Below are 16,061 nucleotides of genomic sequence, written 5' to 3' on the forward strand. Positions count from 1 at the left end.
GTTGAGTTGAGTTGAGTTGAGTTGAGTTGAGTTGAGTTGAGTTGAGTTGAGTTGAGTTGAGTTGAGTTGAGTTGAGTTGAGTTGAGTTGAGTTGAGTTGAGTTGAGTAACTCCGTTGTTCTTGGTTTTAAGACTTAAAAATTTATATTGAAGGTAAATTTTAAAACATATATAAAATCAGAATCAAATTATCACAATAAAGTCTATGTTCTATTTGACGTAGCCAAAAAAAATATAGTTTGAGAAATAATAAGTTTAAAGAGAATATCAAAGATGATAAATTTGAATTTTGACAGGTTTTATTATAAAAATACTCCTGTGTGCAACGCGAAGTTCTTGGTAATTGCGATGAATATTCTTTTCCATTGATTCACAAACTTTTCTGCATTCTGGCCACACTTAAAGCTAGGAACGCTACTTCAGAAATAAGTTTTTCAACGCTTTGAACCCTGCCAGGCTGACAGAAAATTTTCAGGTATGAAGTCTTATAGCTCATTTATTTTCAGTACAAAAGGTGAACGTTTGAAGTACTTCAAAATTCGCGCCGATTTTTGAGAATTTTTTGGTTGGAGGCGTTTCGCATTTCCGTCCACACAAATACTATGTATGGTCTAAAATACTCGTATTTTTAGATCAAAGAAAATGCACAACTTCGAACTTGCACTGACTAAAAAATGTAAAATTTTGATATCAAATTATTATTAATTATTATTGTTATGTTTAGATAGAGTTTATTAGCAGGTGACTTATGCAGGGTGTGCAAGCGTGCAGAAGTCGAGCCGTCATGCATTCGTTTCGGCATGACGAAACGATTACTCTACTTTGATTGGGCGCGTAATGTGCAGAGTGCCCAATTCTCCTATCGCCCACTCAACAAACACAAGGCTATGAAATTAGTTTGCTGAACGAGTCAATCTTATCAAGTGTCGACTTAAAAATTATATTTCAAATTCTTAGAGCCGTTTTCTCATGTAAACTTTAACTTTAAAGTTCACTTTATATTTAAAGGTTACATTAAAATTTATGGTTGTGTCTAAAGTAAAGCGTTTTATTAATTTTAAATTGGTTTACAACCAAGAGACATAAATACGTCAAAAACCAATAATAGAAATGCTTTACTTTGGACACATTTATATAGTTTAAAGCAACCTTTAAATATAAAGTGAGCTTTAAATTAAAGGTTACTTGATAAAACGGCGCTTAGTGTAACAATACGGTATTTATAGCCACAAGAGACGTTTATATTTTGAAAAAGGCTACTTTTGGGTGGGCATTATTCATTTGGCAACAGAAAGTGACAGCTGTTGGTGTTTATATACGTTTGATCGCAAGTTTGCACATGCACATACATACGCATGGATGTACATACATAAAGTATTACCTGCAAGCATTACAACCGGCCTAACTAGTTGCATTTAATGTTCAATAGATAAATAACCATAAGCAAAAGCTTATAAGTAGTTAATAAAAGAGTGAAACATTGAAAGTTTTGCAACACACACAGAAATATAAATGAGTGGTTATGTATATATATACACATTTATCTCACCGTAGTCGCGTACATATGTTCATACAGGCATGCATAAATATGTATATACCAAACTCCTTGTGACAGAATTAAAACAATGAACATGTGGTTGAACTCTGCTAAATTAATAAATTGAACTCGATCTATACAATTTGCAAATAACAATTTGCTGGTGCCTAACATACATGCATATATGTATGTACATAGATAAATGCATATGAAGCCATAATTATTCAATTTAACTTGTTAAATCATATACCCACGTTTCTCTATTTCTTTATTTATTGTCTGTTGGCTTTTTCACTCACTTATCTCGTTTATTAATATTCATTTTGCATTTCAACTATAATTCAATTGCACTGGATGTATGTATGTATGTGTGGCCACACCAAAAATTTATTAGCAAATGCTTACAACGAACCCCATTTATTAGAATCCCTGACCGTACATTGTTCCGATTTGTATGACTTCCTTTCACTTTCTTATATTTTTAGCGTCTATTTTTAAACCAGTTAACGCCTGGAGCGATTTTATTATTTCATCAGCGCGCATACTACATACTTGAATTTGATAAATCTGCTATGTTTGTCCACATTATTGAAGTATTGTACTTACTTAAAAGTGTTGCTTTAGTTACCTAGCAGTGTCAGATATCTAGCTAATTTTTGCATATGTCAACTTTTTGATAATACAAATGCCAGTAAGAGTAAATACAATTTTGCCACATTTTAAATAAAGTGCCTTGAATGAAATCAAATCGGCGCTTGTCTGGCCTTTGACTTCTTCAAGGATCTTTTGCTGTTAATCGATATGTCACCATGAACCAACTCTAAAAGATACACATGAACGCCAGAAATAATTTGTTTTTTACTGTGAAACTGAAGATTTTGCGCCACTGCACCCGATTTTAATTGCTAAATTTGTAACAAATTTATTGTTAAAAATATAACTAAACACTTATAGCCCAGTAAAATTAGATCAAATTGGTACCAAGAAAAAAAAAAGTGTATTAGCGATTTTTTCATGCAGTTTACTTCTATTTGACACGTAGATATTGGATCCACAGTCTGGCCCCTAAATTTCACATGGCAACATTCCATCTTCCATCTTTATATATTTTAGGTTTTCCTTTTGGCTTTTTTGGGATTTACAAGCTTATTTTGCATTTTTCGTAAAAATATAGATCCGCCATTTGAATTTTTCAAATCTGATTTCAAATTCGTAATCAGGGACCTTAGGAACCCTTGATTGTAAAGTTATAAACGAATCTAATCGATTTATATTTTTTTCGCCACATCGAGTCCGCCAGCTGGATGGAAAGGGATATTAACTGAGTAAATTGGCGGTCAATTCTGAACAGATTGAAATGTATCTTGTGCTAGTTAATAGTGATAGGATTCCTTATTAATCATTTGCAATACTATCCCAATAACTGCCGTTTAAAGCCTGTCTGTGCAATGTCGGGACCAAAGCATTTTTAATATTTGTACATACATATGACTGCATCTTTTCTGTGTCGGTTTAGGTGCTCTCGGCACAAGCAACCAAGAATAAACTGCCTTCTAGTTTTGTAAATAGTTTTCGGCAGACAATTGAAGGCATCTCGTAGGCCGTCCGAAGTGCAATGTTCCGACAGGTTTACAACTTATTTCACTGCATCTTGTCACCGAGGTTTCTTAGCCCTTGGTTCACAATGCACCAGAATTTTATTTTTCATTTTTAATTCAGAAAAGAATTTGGTGAATTTGTAGAGACAATAGATATTGCTGCTGGACAGTAAGTGCATAACTAACTAGAGCGAAGCCTTTGCCAAAAAAAACGCATTTTTTCCATTTATGATTAAGCTTTCTATCGTAGCAGATTTAGAATTTTTTCCAGAAAATAATGATATTCGTTCAATTTTATCTGGTGCTCCAGCAAAAACTAATCAAAATAGCCATTTTTTATGACAAATCTGTATGTCTGTAGGTCCAGAATTGAAATCAGAAAATTTTTCGTATACTTATTAATTAATTGTTCTAGTGTAGATTATTGTCAATAAGTCAGAAAAATATCAGACAGCTCCGTAGTCCCATTTCTAAGAAGTGAAATTCTTGTCTTGTGCTGTCTAGTAATTCACTACCTACTTGTTATCTTTAATGACTCTTATAGCCAATTGCCAACTGCTGCAGATGGGTTAAGCTCAATCCAATAAGGTCTACTTATGTATTTGATTTAACTTTGGAGATATAACTTCGAAGATGCATAACAGAAGAATTCAGTTTTTATACCAAAATAAAATAAATACTACGTAGGGAGATAACTACTGTTACAACTCTGAACGCACCCATTCCAATAGAAAATTTGAATATACCACGCTAATGCTCATAGCTTATGAACTAGGTATAACCTATAAAGCAATAGTCTGAATCAGGAAATCAAAATTGATTCAGTTTTCACCATGGAGTGGCCAAATAGTCAGAACCGTATCGATGTTACAGCGCTATTAAAGTGTAAAACTAAAAAATCGACATTTTCAAAACTCTCCGCGCGTTCGGGACTAGGCGCATGTTAGTCTACCGGTGCTTAAAACTTTTTGAGGAGGCTGGAGACGTCAAAAACCACCACCAGTCGATATAAATCCGCTCCAAAAAGAGGAAATCATGGTCCGAGAAACGAATTTTGTTTACCGATAAACCAATTTTTACCGTTTACAACGTGAAATGTTTTAGATTTCATTTAGAAGGCAATTTCATTTCATTTCATTTTTATTTCAGACTACCAAATACCCGGCTTGCTTCATTGCGCCTTAAAAGTATTTTTGTGTTGTTTGATATCCGTATTGTAATATTTAATTTATTTTACCAATTTAATTAAATAAAATTTCCTCGAAAATATTTTCGGCAGTCAACTTTTCTAAACCTCTTCAGTTTGAGTATTTACTTTATCTTATCAATTTACCTTAACTGCAATTTCCAACCAGGTGGCAACTCTCTATTTTTTCTATCCATATTTTAAGTTAGACCTCTAGAAATATATCGGTGAAAGCTTAATCAATTTCATGCATTAGTTTTCGAGTGATGCGCATACACACATACAGACAGGCAGACAGATGCCAAAATTCTAAAAAATGTTGATTTGGTTTTTATTGGTCTAATGAAGACACCCATATTAACTTTCTTTAATGCCTATAACGTGCAGATATCGGTCTTTTACAATTTTTTATATGTATAGATATTTTATAATTAAATAGTACAATAATGCATTGGAGCATTGCTAAAATTACATAAAAAAAACATAAAACGCAGTGGTGACTGTAATTTGGGTTACCGTTTTACAAAGGGTTACTGTCACTAATAGGTTACTCCAGGCAATTGGTTCATTAGTGAAAGAATCGCAACTATCAAGGCCACTAAATAATTTCATTAAATGATTTCGCAACCAATTATCAGCGGTCGAAAGAAAAGCAATTGGGATGATTACACTTTAGTTTAAAAATCAGAAGTATAAAAGTAGATTGCGAAAACGAAAATATAATCGCGTGAAAAAATTATTTTCGATTACTTCCATGTAATTTGTGACAATATGATAAAGATGTTCCTAGAGAGAAATTCTATAGTGATAATAGTAATAATATTTAGACACTTACACTTTTGCTAAGTGTTTGGCCTAGCTTCTCGTTCGATTTGTGGCATGTGCCTTGATATTTTCACCCAAAGCAGAGGGACTTACAGTTTTACGCCGACTCCGAACGGCGATTGTATTTTTATGAGAAGCTGTTTGTTTGTTAATTTAAGTGCTACCGGACCTGGGTTCAAACCCACGTCCTACGAACCTCTAACTATTCAGTTACATTGGCCTATGGTTATATTCTAGAAAATGTTAAAGGTTTATAAATCAGTGCATCAACTTCGATATTATCAGCTCTTCCTATAACAACGGCCATGCAATTTTCTGTTATATTTCTTTAGGCATCTAATCAACTGCTTCTGTTATAAGGTAAAATTTTGCTTAGAAAACCTTAAAAGGTTTATGACTATATATTCCTACCCACTTAACTTCGATTCATCTGCAAAACAGCCCTCTGGGTCTATTCCTACTTTTAAGAAAAATAAGTAATGAAGGAAACCATGCTTTTCGATATTTGGCTTTTAGGATAGCTACATCGCTCCGCAATCAATCAAGTTAAGGTATAACTGCATAAGTATTTATACACGGGATGACCAAGAAATTTTCTCTAACAGTAAGGTATGGTCCACATTAGAGCGATATGATATGCGATACGATACGCGCTACGATACGAAAGCGACAGCGACATGCTGACTACGTGGGAGTTGATAGCAAGCGATAGAAACTGTGCACACTTGCACGACAGCGACATAATATCGCATGCGTATCGCACGTGCGACACGGTTTGCTATCACACCGCCTATGGTATCGCATGTGCGCCGTGCCTAAGAGATAGCTCGTCGATGTAACTAATCAACCGACAGATGCTTTTCTCCGTCGCTAGCAGGTCATTGATAAATGTGATAAGTTTGCACGTTCAGATAATCTAGGAAGTTTGCGAGTACCTCAGAGAGGATATTATTGAAAGCCCCCCGTGTATAAAGGAAAACCTTAATCGTGTAATCCTTCTATGAAAATTACTGCTAAATGCTCTCTGCAATCGAGCGTAGACCTGATTTTACCGATCTGCCCTTGTAGAGGTAAGCTGGTTTATAAGTCTCTGCAGTTCTCAACAATTAATTTTTTTTTTTTTAGATTTATGTCTGATACACTATAGGATTTGGCTGACTTGGGCATGAAAATTACTCTGATCATGGTTTTTTAATCAATTTCCCCTATTTATTTCTTCTGAGTACACTTTGTTTTTTCATAAATAATTTTTAGTTTCATTTGTCATTTTATTGAACCAAATACTTTTCTTTTCCTCTTTGTTTACACTTCAAGTGGTCTGAGCATATGCAATCGCAACCTTTTGATCAACAGGTTAGATTTACATCATTTTCACTATGAACCAAAGAGCAAACGAATTTGCTTTGAACTACATAAACTGCATTGCATTCGATTTGTTGCAAATTACATCATCTTTCAAAAAAAAAATTTAAACAATTTTTGCGAAATCTCTGCCTGTGGCACTCAAATTGAATTATTTGTAAATACATATCTTCGATTTATGAAATCCGCAAATTTATGTACGTATTTGTGAATGTATATGTGTAACAATTCAGTCAACTATGACTGTTTTGTGCTCAATTAACCGCAAATGGCATATGATCCACTGTACACGCCCAACAAATATGCTAGCCAGAAGGCCCACCTGTTCGAGTTCGAGTTCGTGTCTTAAGTCTTTTGTTCTAGCAACGCAAAGAACGAGAGCTTGCTAGTAAAGTGGAATACATACATACATATAACATTTTCCATTAAAATTCCCATTCTCATCGCTGTTTAAACAAGAATTTAATAACTTTTTTGAGCATGTACAATGCAAAGTAAACGGAAGCGCGGCATGGCAACTCAATCAATACATCAATCGATTGGCGAGATCACGTGGCAAACGAAAGAACTATGAATGCCAGAGTAGGTAGTTAGAACTTCTGGGAGTAAGTGAGTGCTGAAGAAATTCGCTATTTACTAGTATAAGCGCATTAGTAATGCTGAAAAGCCGCAACGCTGAATAGCCACGCCAATGGCATTTGCAAAAGTGTGACGTTTGGTTCCAGCACTGGTCGCCGCTTACTTAGTGCATAAGCTGGAAAATACTAAGAAAACTAATATGTATGTACAACAAGCGGTCAGCCAACAGGCGTAGCACTCAGCGGTAATAATAGCAACAAAAATTTGTAAGCGTTTTAAGTTTACGCGTTACATTTTTGTGTTTTGCTATTTACTTCTGTTTCTTTTACTTTGATTTTATGCTCAAGTCAACTTATTGGAGCACCTAGAGCACACTAGGGTTGCTTTTACTATTGATTTTCTTATTACCACTTTGCTTGTTATTGTCCGCTAGCTGCTATTTAATACATACAAACAAAGATGTATATTTGTAATATTTTTGTTTATTGGCGTTCCAGCACCCATACACCAACGTTTGCATTGCCCACCGCCAGCCAGCTACCACTGCCACTGCTGTGCAAAAACATTTCCACACGCACACATTGACACATATGTATGTATGTAGCTATATGCAAACATATTTACGTACTGACTTATCAGCCAATTAGCAATAAAAGCAACAATAACAACAACTCACTCCAATCTGATTGACTTTATTCAACTTCGCCAAGGTTCTGTATTGGTATGTATGTTCGGTGTTGGTGCTGTGGCGTTGTGGCATGCAGTGGCGCGGTTTTGGGCGGCTATAAAAACTGCTGGCCATGTCATGGTGGGAAGCAGTTTGTTTAAGAAGTTTGTCGCTGTCGGTTTAACAAAACCCCAATCCTCATCACATTCAAAACCAACTCCAAAAAACCGCTCACGGTTCGGTACTGACGTGTGTGCGTTCACCCTTTTTAACGGACAATCGTATAGGCTACGCGAAATTTTTCAACAATCATTCGTATTTTGGATTAAAGCAAGACTTGCAGCAGCAGTTTACATTGTCGCTTATTAAGGATACAAATTTGAGAATTCCACAACGTGAAAATGTTTCGTTTTGTAAGTTAAAAAATTTAAATAAATTTTGAGAGAATTTGTGAAAAAGTGTTTGAAAACGTTTGTGTAAATGAGAAATACTTAAAAGAACAATTACAAAATGTTCAAGCTTTGCAGCTTGTTGTGTTATTTGAAGCAAATGTGTGATCTTAATATTCGAAAAAAGATAAAGCAAGATTTTAAAATCAAGAACATAAATTCTTATTTATTTAGTTTATAAGAAACTTACTGTCACGGTTTACTTTAGGTGAAATATGATCAATAGTTAAAACTCCCGCAACAGGCACCTTAAGCAAACAAATCACAAAGCTAGTGAACGTAAAGTGTTAAATATTAGAAAACTGAACGTTGATATAAAATATTTAAATATTTTTACTGAAAAAAGTTATTCCGAAGCAAGATTTTTGAAAATTTGATAACCGAAATTTGAGTTTTTGAATTGAATACTGGTGGCTTAAACATTAAACTATTTAAAAAACAACTGCCTTTATGTACATAAATTTGCTTTAATTATTATTACAATTTCTTGTTAATTTTGATAAATTTTAATTTAAAAGTGCAAGAGGTGTTGCTACGTTTTTGGCGCAGAAAATTAAAAAAAAAATCAAAAAATAATATTACCTACATTCATATCTATTTAAATTAACAGGATTTAAAATACAGTTTTTGTTAGTTTATTTTAATTAATAAAATTTTATATTTTTTCATGCGAAATACGCGAATGCGAATTCTTTTTTTGACCACCAAAGGCCGTTAACTTATCTATTTAAAAGTACAGTTAAATTTAATTACAGAAAATCCCATACCTAACTGTTTCCTTTTCAAAGTTGAATTTTTCGAGGATAACACAGTGCAATACTCAAAAAGTGTGATGGGAATGAGAGCAATTGCATTCATTAAAAGAGGTCGAAAGATGAATAAATACCAAAGAATTTGTAAAAGTTGGTTCCCATTTCCATTTTATATCGATTTGAAGTTGTGAATTTAAGGTCCATAAACAAACAAGTACAATGATATATGCACATATATGTATATAATACAAACTCTTCAGTTGGATATTGAGCTCTGCCAAAAACTCCTCAAATTCGCTCTCCTTCTAGCTCCGTTAACTTTGGAAAATGTATTTTTAAATTATAATTAAATGTATTTTAAATTATATTATGGCATAAAAACGAAATGGCAACCAACTTTTTCAAATCCTTTGGTACTTTTTCATTAAATATTTGACCAGCTTAATCGAATGCTGTTGGTCTGATTAACATCACCTCTAACTTCCACGATGATCGAAAAATTGTAATTCACGATTAAAAATATTAAAAAAAAAAGAAATTTTGAATGAGGCTTATTTTTAATGGAAAAAGTAAAACTCATAAAATATCGATATTGCAATGATCTAAAAATAAAATCTCAATAAAAATCTCTATATGCGAGTATTTTAATTTAACATTTAATTCCTATAACTGGATTTTCTGAACTGCTGCATTTTTTGCTTATGTCACATAGACAGTAAATAGTTTTTCATAAGACAAATAAAAGGCAGGTGGCAAGATAGTTCGAAAAACTTTTGTTATTCTAACACAAAAGACTTAGAAAAACAGCTCTCTCATTCACCACTCGTGGTGAAAATTTATTTTGAGAGAAAGCACTGGTATATAATTTAGCTCGCGTCGCGCCCATAGTTGCAATATACGAGTAAGCAGAGCACTTGGCATACCATTCGAGAGATCCGGGTTGGAATCCTGGTGCATCGGCTTTTTTTTATTTAAATTTTTATCTTTTTTAATATAATATAAATTTTTTCTTTTTCAAGTAAATTTTCTTTTAAGATTCTGTTGTTTTAAAAAAGAAGATATATTTTTCTTAATTTCATTTCATTTTTAACTCTGACTTTATGTTTTTTTTTCATTTTTAATTTATTATTTTTTCTCTCTTAATTAATTTTTTTATTTGTTGTTTTTTTAGATGTTACTCTAAAAGAAAAAGGTGTTTTGTTCCTTTTCTCTTTGTTTTAAATTGAACTAAATTTTCTTTTGCTGATTTCATTTCCTTTTATTTTTTAATTGTTCTGTCTTAATTAAAAAAAAATATATTTTTATTTCACTTAGGATCTTATTTTATTTTATTTTTTTTTAATTAAGTTGTTTTTTAGATTGTATATATATAAAAAGAAATATATATATTTTTTAATTTAATTTTTAAAAATATGTTTATTTATTTTATTTCATTTTATTATTTTTCCTTTTTTATTTAATTTTCCTTTATTTATTAGTTTTCATTGCTTAAAAAGAAAAACAGATATATTTCTTTAATTTTATTTTATTTTTAAATTTTACTTTAAGAACAATCTTAGCAAATTTACAAAAAAAAAAATTACTAGCATCAATGTGTGTACATAAAAATAAATATAACGACAATAGTCTAATATCGATAATTACTTCAATATCGCTTAAAAACCCCGATGCCAACGGCTTCGATATGGATAAAGAAAAAATCGAGGTCACAATTATTATTTTTTCATTGAAAACTTCTACTAATGTTACTATGTATAGTTTTACCAGCATCAGTATCTGCTTCGATTTGCAAGCGTTTTCCAGTCAGAAGTATTTACTAATACTGGAGGCTGTCGCATTTTAAATCATAGTAGTTCATGCCACCTTCATGGTGAGAAGGTCACCATGTTCTCGGATGGTCGAGAAGCCATGGTAGCTCAGGTGGCTTGAACAGCAAAGTCGAAGCTGATGAGTGTAGAACTCTTCTGAATATAGTTAGTAGTCATTCAGAAGTACATTTATATATGTATGTATAATATGGCGTCTATGTATTAAAGCACCTCCCGTGGGTCCGCCTCTGACTAACACGTAGTTTAACCTCCAAAACCATCCATTGCAATTTAAGAGATCCCTACATTTCCTCATCAGACTTTTTCATCGAGTTCACTGAAAATCCACATTACTGTTTTCATTACAACGACTGCAATGTATGTTTTCCAAAGTAGTTTATTTATATTAAGACGAAAGGTAAATATTTGCTAACTTGCGGTCAGCTCCATAATTCCCCATTCGTAAAGGGATCTGTATTTATAGGCGAAAAACTGAAAAATTTACTGCTTTATCGCGTTATCTAAATAAAAAGTTATCCCACGCAAGTAATTTTGAAGAGAGCGAGACAAGTTAAAGTTTTATGGCACAAAGCCAGGTGTGCATGTTGGGTGTGGCAACACTTCCTTCAATCATTTTTGACGGTTAGCGAAAGACGCGTGTGGTCTCACTTTGTCTTGATAGGAAAGACGTCTCTTACGATTGACAAGCTTCGAGAGTTTTTGGGCGGCAGATTCGTTCAAATTATTCAATCATCGTGGGTATTCACGCGAAGTGAGTGCGCAGTTCGTTTGTAGAAGCTCAAAAAGCACCAAACAATTTCAATCTCACCTCAATTTATTTTTTCATGTACTTTCTTGATCTAGTTTTGGCACTTACATTCATTTAGATCATCCCCAACGTGAGCTATTTTAAAGCTTTACTCATTAAATGATAGTTTTAACGGCCAATATATCAAGCATGAAAATTTGAGAGAAAAGAGCTGTAAATGAAATAAATTAAATAATTTTTAAAGAGGACATTATACTGGCCATTTTCGCTGGAAAAGCCATAGGCCAACACGTCTGAGTTTTTTTTAATTTTCATTTTTTTATTTGAACTCAAAGCTTAAGAAATAATATGAATCTCTGTTCCAAAAGCACAAAATCTCAAAAATATATATGGAAAGCCAGCTTCTCATAAAATCTATTTGCCGTTCGGAGGCGACTCAAAACTGTACTCCTCCGATTTGTGGCGTACGTCTTGATGTTGTCACACGAAGGGTAGGCACCTACAGTTTTACGCCGACTCCGAGCGGTGGTTGTATTTTAATGAGAAGTTGTTCTTCATGATACAAAATCCAGTCGGAGGTTTGGCACTGCCTGCCGAGAGGTGACCGCTAATAGAAAAAACTTTTTTTTTTTTTTTTGATGTTGGGTTGAACCGGGCTTAAACCCAAGCCCTACGGAATGTTAGCGTGAACTAGCCATTACACCACAACCACCGATTTCAATTTGCGAAAGTTCAGAAGACTTCAACCATTTTCTTTACATCTTTTCTTTGCAGACCATTTTAACCACTTTAATTGCCATTGCCGCGAGTCAGGGTTACCACCAAAATCCCAAAACAGCGGCTATTATTAGTGAACAGCGTTACCTTGCCGGTGATGGTAAATTTGGTGCAGCCTACACACAGGAGGATGGCATCAACTTCAAAGAAGAAACCGATTCGGATGGTACACGTCACGGCAGCTACAGTTATGTAGATCCTACTGGCGAGAGGCGGACAATTTCTTACACAGCCGGCAAAAATGGGTAAGCGCAAATTTAATTCGCGACTATTGATAGCATTTTTTCGCAGTTTAGGGTTACAAATTTCATTCTTTTTACGAAAAAATCGCTCACTTAATTTCATCACAGGTCTCTAAATACAGAAGCTTTGTTCGAAATCAATTTTTACATGTTATATAATTGAAATTTTGACCAGCAGTAGAAATTTTATCCGCCCTTAGAAAAAATATCCTCCTGGGATTTCACAATCTGTACATACATGTCTACACATTAGGGTGATCCAAAATAACTAACCGAACCAATTTATGGCTTTAAAATAAATTAAGTACTGAGAAGAAAATTGTGCCATTTGGAAAAACTTTGTATTCCAATGTTAATATTTCAAAACTTTGTCCGCCATATTTGATCCAACATATTGGATTTAAAAAAATGCAGCTCATTGTTTACAAGTTAACATTTCTGCCGATGATTACAGATTTTAAGCTTAACGTAATGGAAAGCATATAAAGGGGTTAACATGATCCGATTGTAGATGTTTAAAATTCAACGTTAAGCTGAGAGAGAAACAGAGTTGCTCTTATAGTCCTACAGAGATTCCCGCTTATGGTGCGAGTTTACCCGATTCCGTCAAGTATGGATGCAATTTAATTACTAAATTGGCATTAATTCTGATCTTGGCATACACGTTATGTACTTTTAAAATAAAATTAACATTTAAGACACATCTTAATAGACATCGCAAAACACGCTGAGTATTAGCCATGCATTTGAATATAAATACTCGCATTACCTTCAGTCATACATGGTCCTATTATGGAGCTAAATAAAGACCCTAAAATGTTTCAACAGTGCGTTTCTCTAAACGTCTCTCCACGTGTATTTCAATGGATAAGATAAGTAGCCAAGAAAGTTAATTCCATGTTGCGGCAGTCAATGAATTACAACATTTATCCAAAATAGAGCATTAATTTCTCTGCAATTTTATATTAATCAGAGCTTAAAGTAGACCATCCATGAGATAATCCAACAACAAAACTAACTCTTGCAAGCACACGTTTAGTTACTTTTACTATGCTTGAATGCGAGTGAGTATCTATGTGGTGTCGTAATCTATTTTCATTTGGTGGCCAATTAAATCTGTGGCCAGTTAGTTAAATCTTGTGCAAAAATTCGCGCAGTGTTGGCAATTAAAGACGGTGAATTATTATGAACACTGCATGTCCAAAACGAAAACCAGCATGGACCGGACAGACAGAAAAATATTTCAAAACAAAAAACGGCACCAATAAAATATTGTTATCGCTGAAGTGAACTGAAGCGAAGTAAAGTGAAGTGTAACCGAAATTGTATATATAGATATCTTTGTAGGCTAAGCTGTTGGTGCATTCAGCTGTGACTATTGAGCCAATTGTTTAACAAACGTAAACACAAATGTACAAACAATTACAAGTGTATCAAACTGGCGGCAAAGTTAATACCTTTATTTGCATATGAATGCCTAGTGTGAGAGCATTTTTTTCTGTCTGAAAATAATTGAGGATAATTGGACGAGCCATAAATATAAGTATAAACGTGTTACCAAGTTAGCGTTAAGAATAATTCGTATAATTTTTAATTGTATTTAATTATAACCCATTTATTACCATTGCCTTTTATGCATTCTAAACGCCATTTTCATCTGTTCTCTCTCCCCACTCGCCCATTCTATCTTTGCAGCTTCCAAGCCAGCGGTGATCATTTGCCTGTCGCCCCACCAGCGCCACCACAACCTGTGCCACAGGCGGGCTATGCACCACAGCCGCAATACCAACCACCACAGCCACAATCTGGTGGCTACCGCAGCAATGACTACGATGATGGTTCTTACGATCCACGTTACAATGATCCCAGTTTCGATCAATCGCAGGGTTCATATCAGCCACCACAACCACAATATCAACCACAGGCGGCGCCAGCTTACCAGCCACCAGCGCCAGCATATAACCCACCTGCGCCACAATACAACAACTATCAGCCACAGGCTCAGCCACAACAACAACCCTACTATCAGCCGACCACACCCAATCCACACCGATTTGCACCACCCGGTAAATTGTCACTCAATCGCACACCGGACGGTTTCAGCTACAGCTTCAACAAGGTCTAAGAGTTTATGTATATGTACACATGTATGTATGTACATAAGTGTGGAGGGTCGAAGAATGGGTGGTCAAGGCGGGGGAAAGCTATTAAATTGGGTGTGAGCGATAATACTGTCTGAACTACGTGATGTGCTATGCGCGAAGGGAAGGTATGGCAAAGTCGAAGGAGTTTTGCACCGCTCCGCATAGTCTGCATTTCTGTTTTCTCTAACAACTAGCTATTTTTCATACATTTTTCCACTATTTGTTTTATTATTTCCTTCTTGTATGATTTTTGTTTGAATTTTATTTTAATTTACATTACAAAGTTTCATTTAGTTCAGGATCGCGATCAGTTTTTAGTTATTTTCAATTTAATTTTTCAGTTCGTTTGGTTTCCTATTAATTACATTTTACTTCTCATACATACAAACATACGTGCATATACTTCAATTTCACGTGCTTTTGTTTCCTTTGCATGAACGTTCACTTTGTGATATCTAAAAAAAAGTAATGGCATAAAATTGTTGCAACAATTCCGTCAGGTTACTTTTATGTGTAATTTATTTGTGCTTCCTTTTAATTTGTGTATAATTTAATTTTTTTTTTGCAAATGTGTCAAGATTAAATAAAAAAATATTTTTTGTGAATATTAAAAAAAGAAATTACTTGTCTTTCTGATATATAATCGTATACGGCGTTACGTACTATCCCGTACGCGTATTGTTCGCCAGGATATAGTTCAATAATTTTTCAAATTTCTAATTATGTCGAGTTTCCATCAAAAAGCGACAACAGTTACAAACAAATTTTTAACATTTGAATGATGAAAAGATGTTAACCAACTATTATTTTTGTCGAAATAGCGCTAGTATTTTTAGCCTCATTAAAATTTTAGTAATATAATGTCTAGTGGAAATGCGGCATTAAGTTGCCTGGAAAATACCTTCAGTCTTTTATTTTAAACTTTTTATATGACGTTTAAAAAAGAACTTGTTCAGATATGGATTAGGAGTTGACTCTTCAATGCTACTCCTATAATTTTATTTAAAAAGTCATTAACCCTGGAACAACAGTGCTAACTTGACCCATTTTACGGGTTCGTAAGTGGAAGTAAGCATCTGAGTATTATAGGATGTTATTAATGATTCGACTTGGTTTGATGAATGCCGGACGGGAAATAGGACATGCAACGCACATTCTTCTAATCCAGGGTGTATCGAGGGCGGTTAAAGGAGCTCCTTATGCTTGCAAAGCCACAGCTCTTACATTGGGCGGATTTGACAAGTCACTGTCCTGTAAAACTAAAAATTACATCTGATCTTACATACTACAGGCAAGATGATGAGGTGGAGTCGCCTCAATTGTTTCTACCAGACGTTAAGTTTTCGGGAAGCTAATAGCTCATTTCC

General features: G+C 34.1%; 1 protein-coding gene across 1 annotated transcript; it reads left to right on the forward strand.

Annotated features, from left to right (window-relative positions):
* The first annotated feature begins 7,794 nt into the window (after positions 1 to 7,794).
* LOC118737999 (pupal cuticle protein Edg-78E) lies at positions 7,795 to 15,594 on the forward strand. The gene is made up of 3 exons (XM_036468856.1): positions 7,795 to 8,166; positions 12,306 to 12,553; positions 14,246 to 15,594. The coding sequence occupies exons 1-3, from the start codon at positions 8,155 to 8,157 to the stop codon at positions 14,673 to 14,675; spliced, it is 690 nt and encodes a 229-aa protein (XP_036324749.1). The 5' UTR covers positions 7,795 to 8,154; the 3' UTR covers positions 14,676 to 15,594.
* Positions 15,595 to 16,061: the final 467 nt, after the last annotated feature.

The sequence above is a fragment of the Rhagoletis pomonella genome, unplaced genomic scaffold, assembly GCF_013731165.1.
Source record: "Rhagoletis pomonella isolate Grant_MI unplaced genomic scaffold, Rhpom_1.0 Rhpom_scaffold_00004, whole genome shotgun sequence".
NCBI classification, from domain to species: domain Eukaryota; kingdom Metazoa; phylum Arthropoda; class Insecta; order Diptera; family Tephritidae; genus Rhagoletis; species Rhagoletis pomonella.

What these genes read in the sequence shown, in the direction of transcription:
- LOC118737999 (XM_036468856.1), top strand. An exon ending in TACACAGCCGGCAAAAATGG is followed by an intron (nt 12,554 to 14,245) that starts GTAAGCGCAAAT and finishes CTATCTTTGCAG; the next exon opens with CTTCCAAGCCAGCGGTGATC.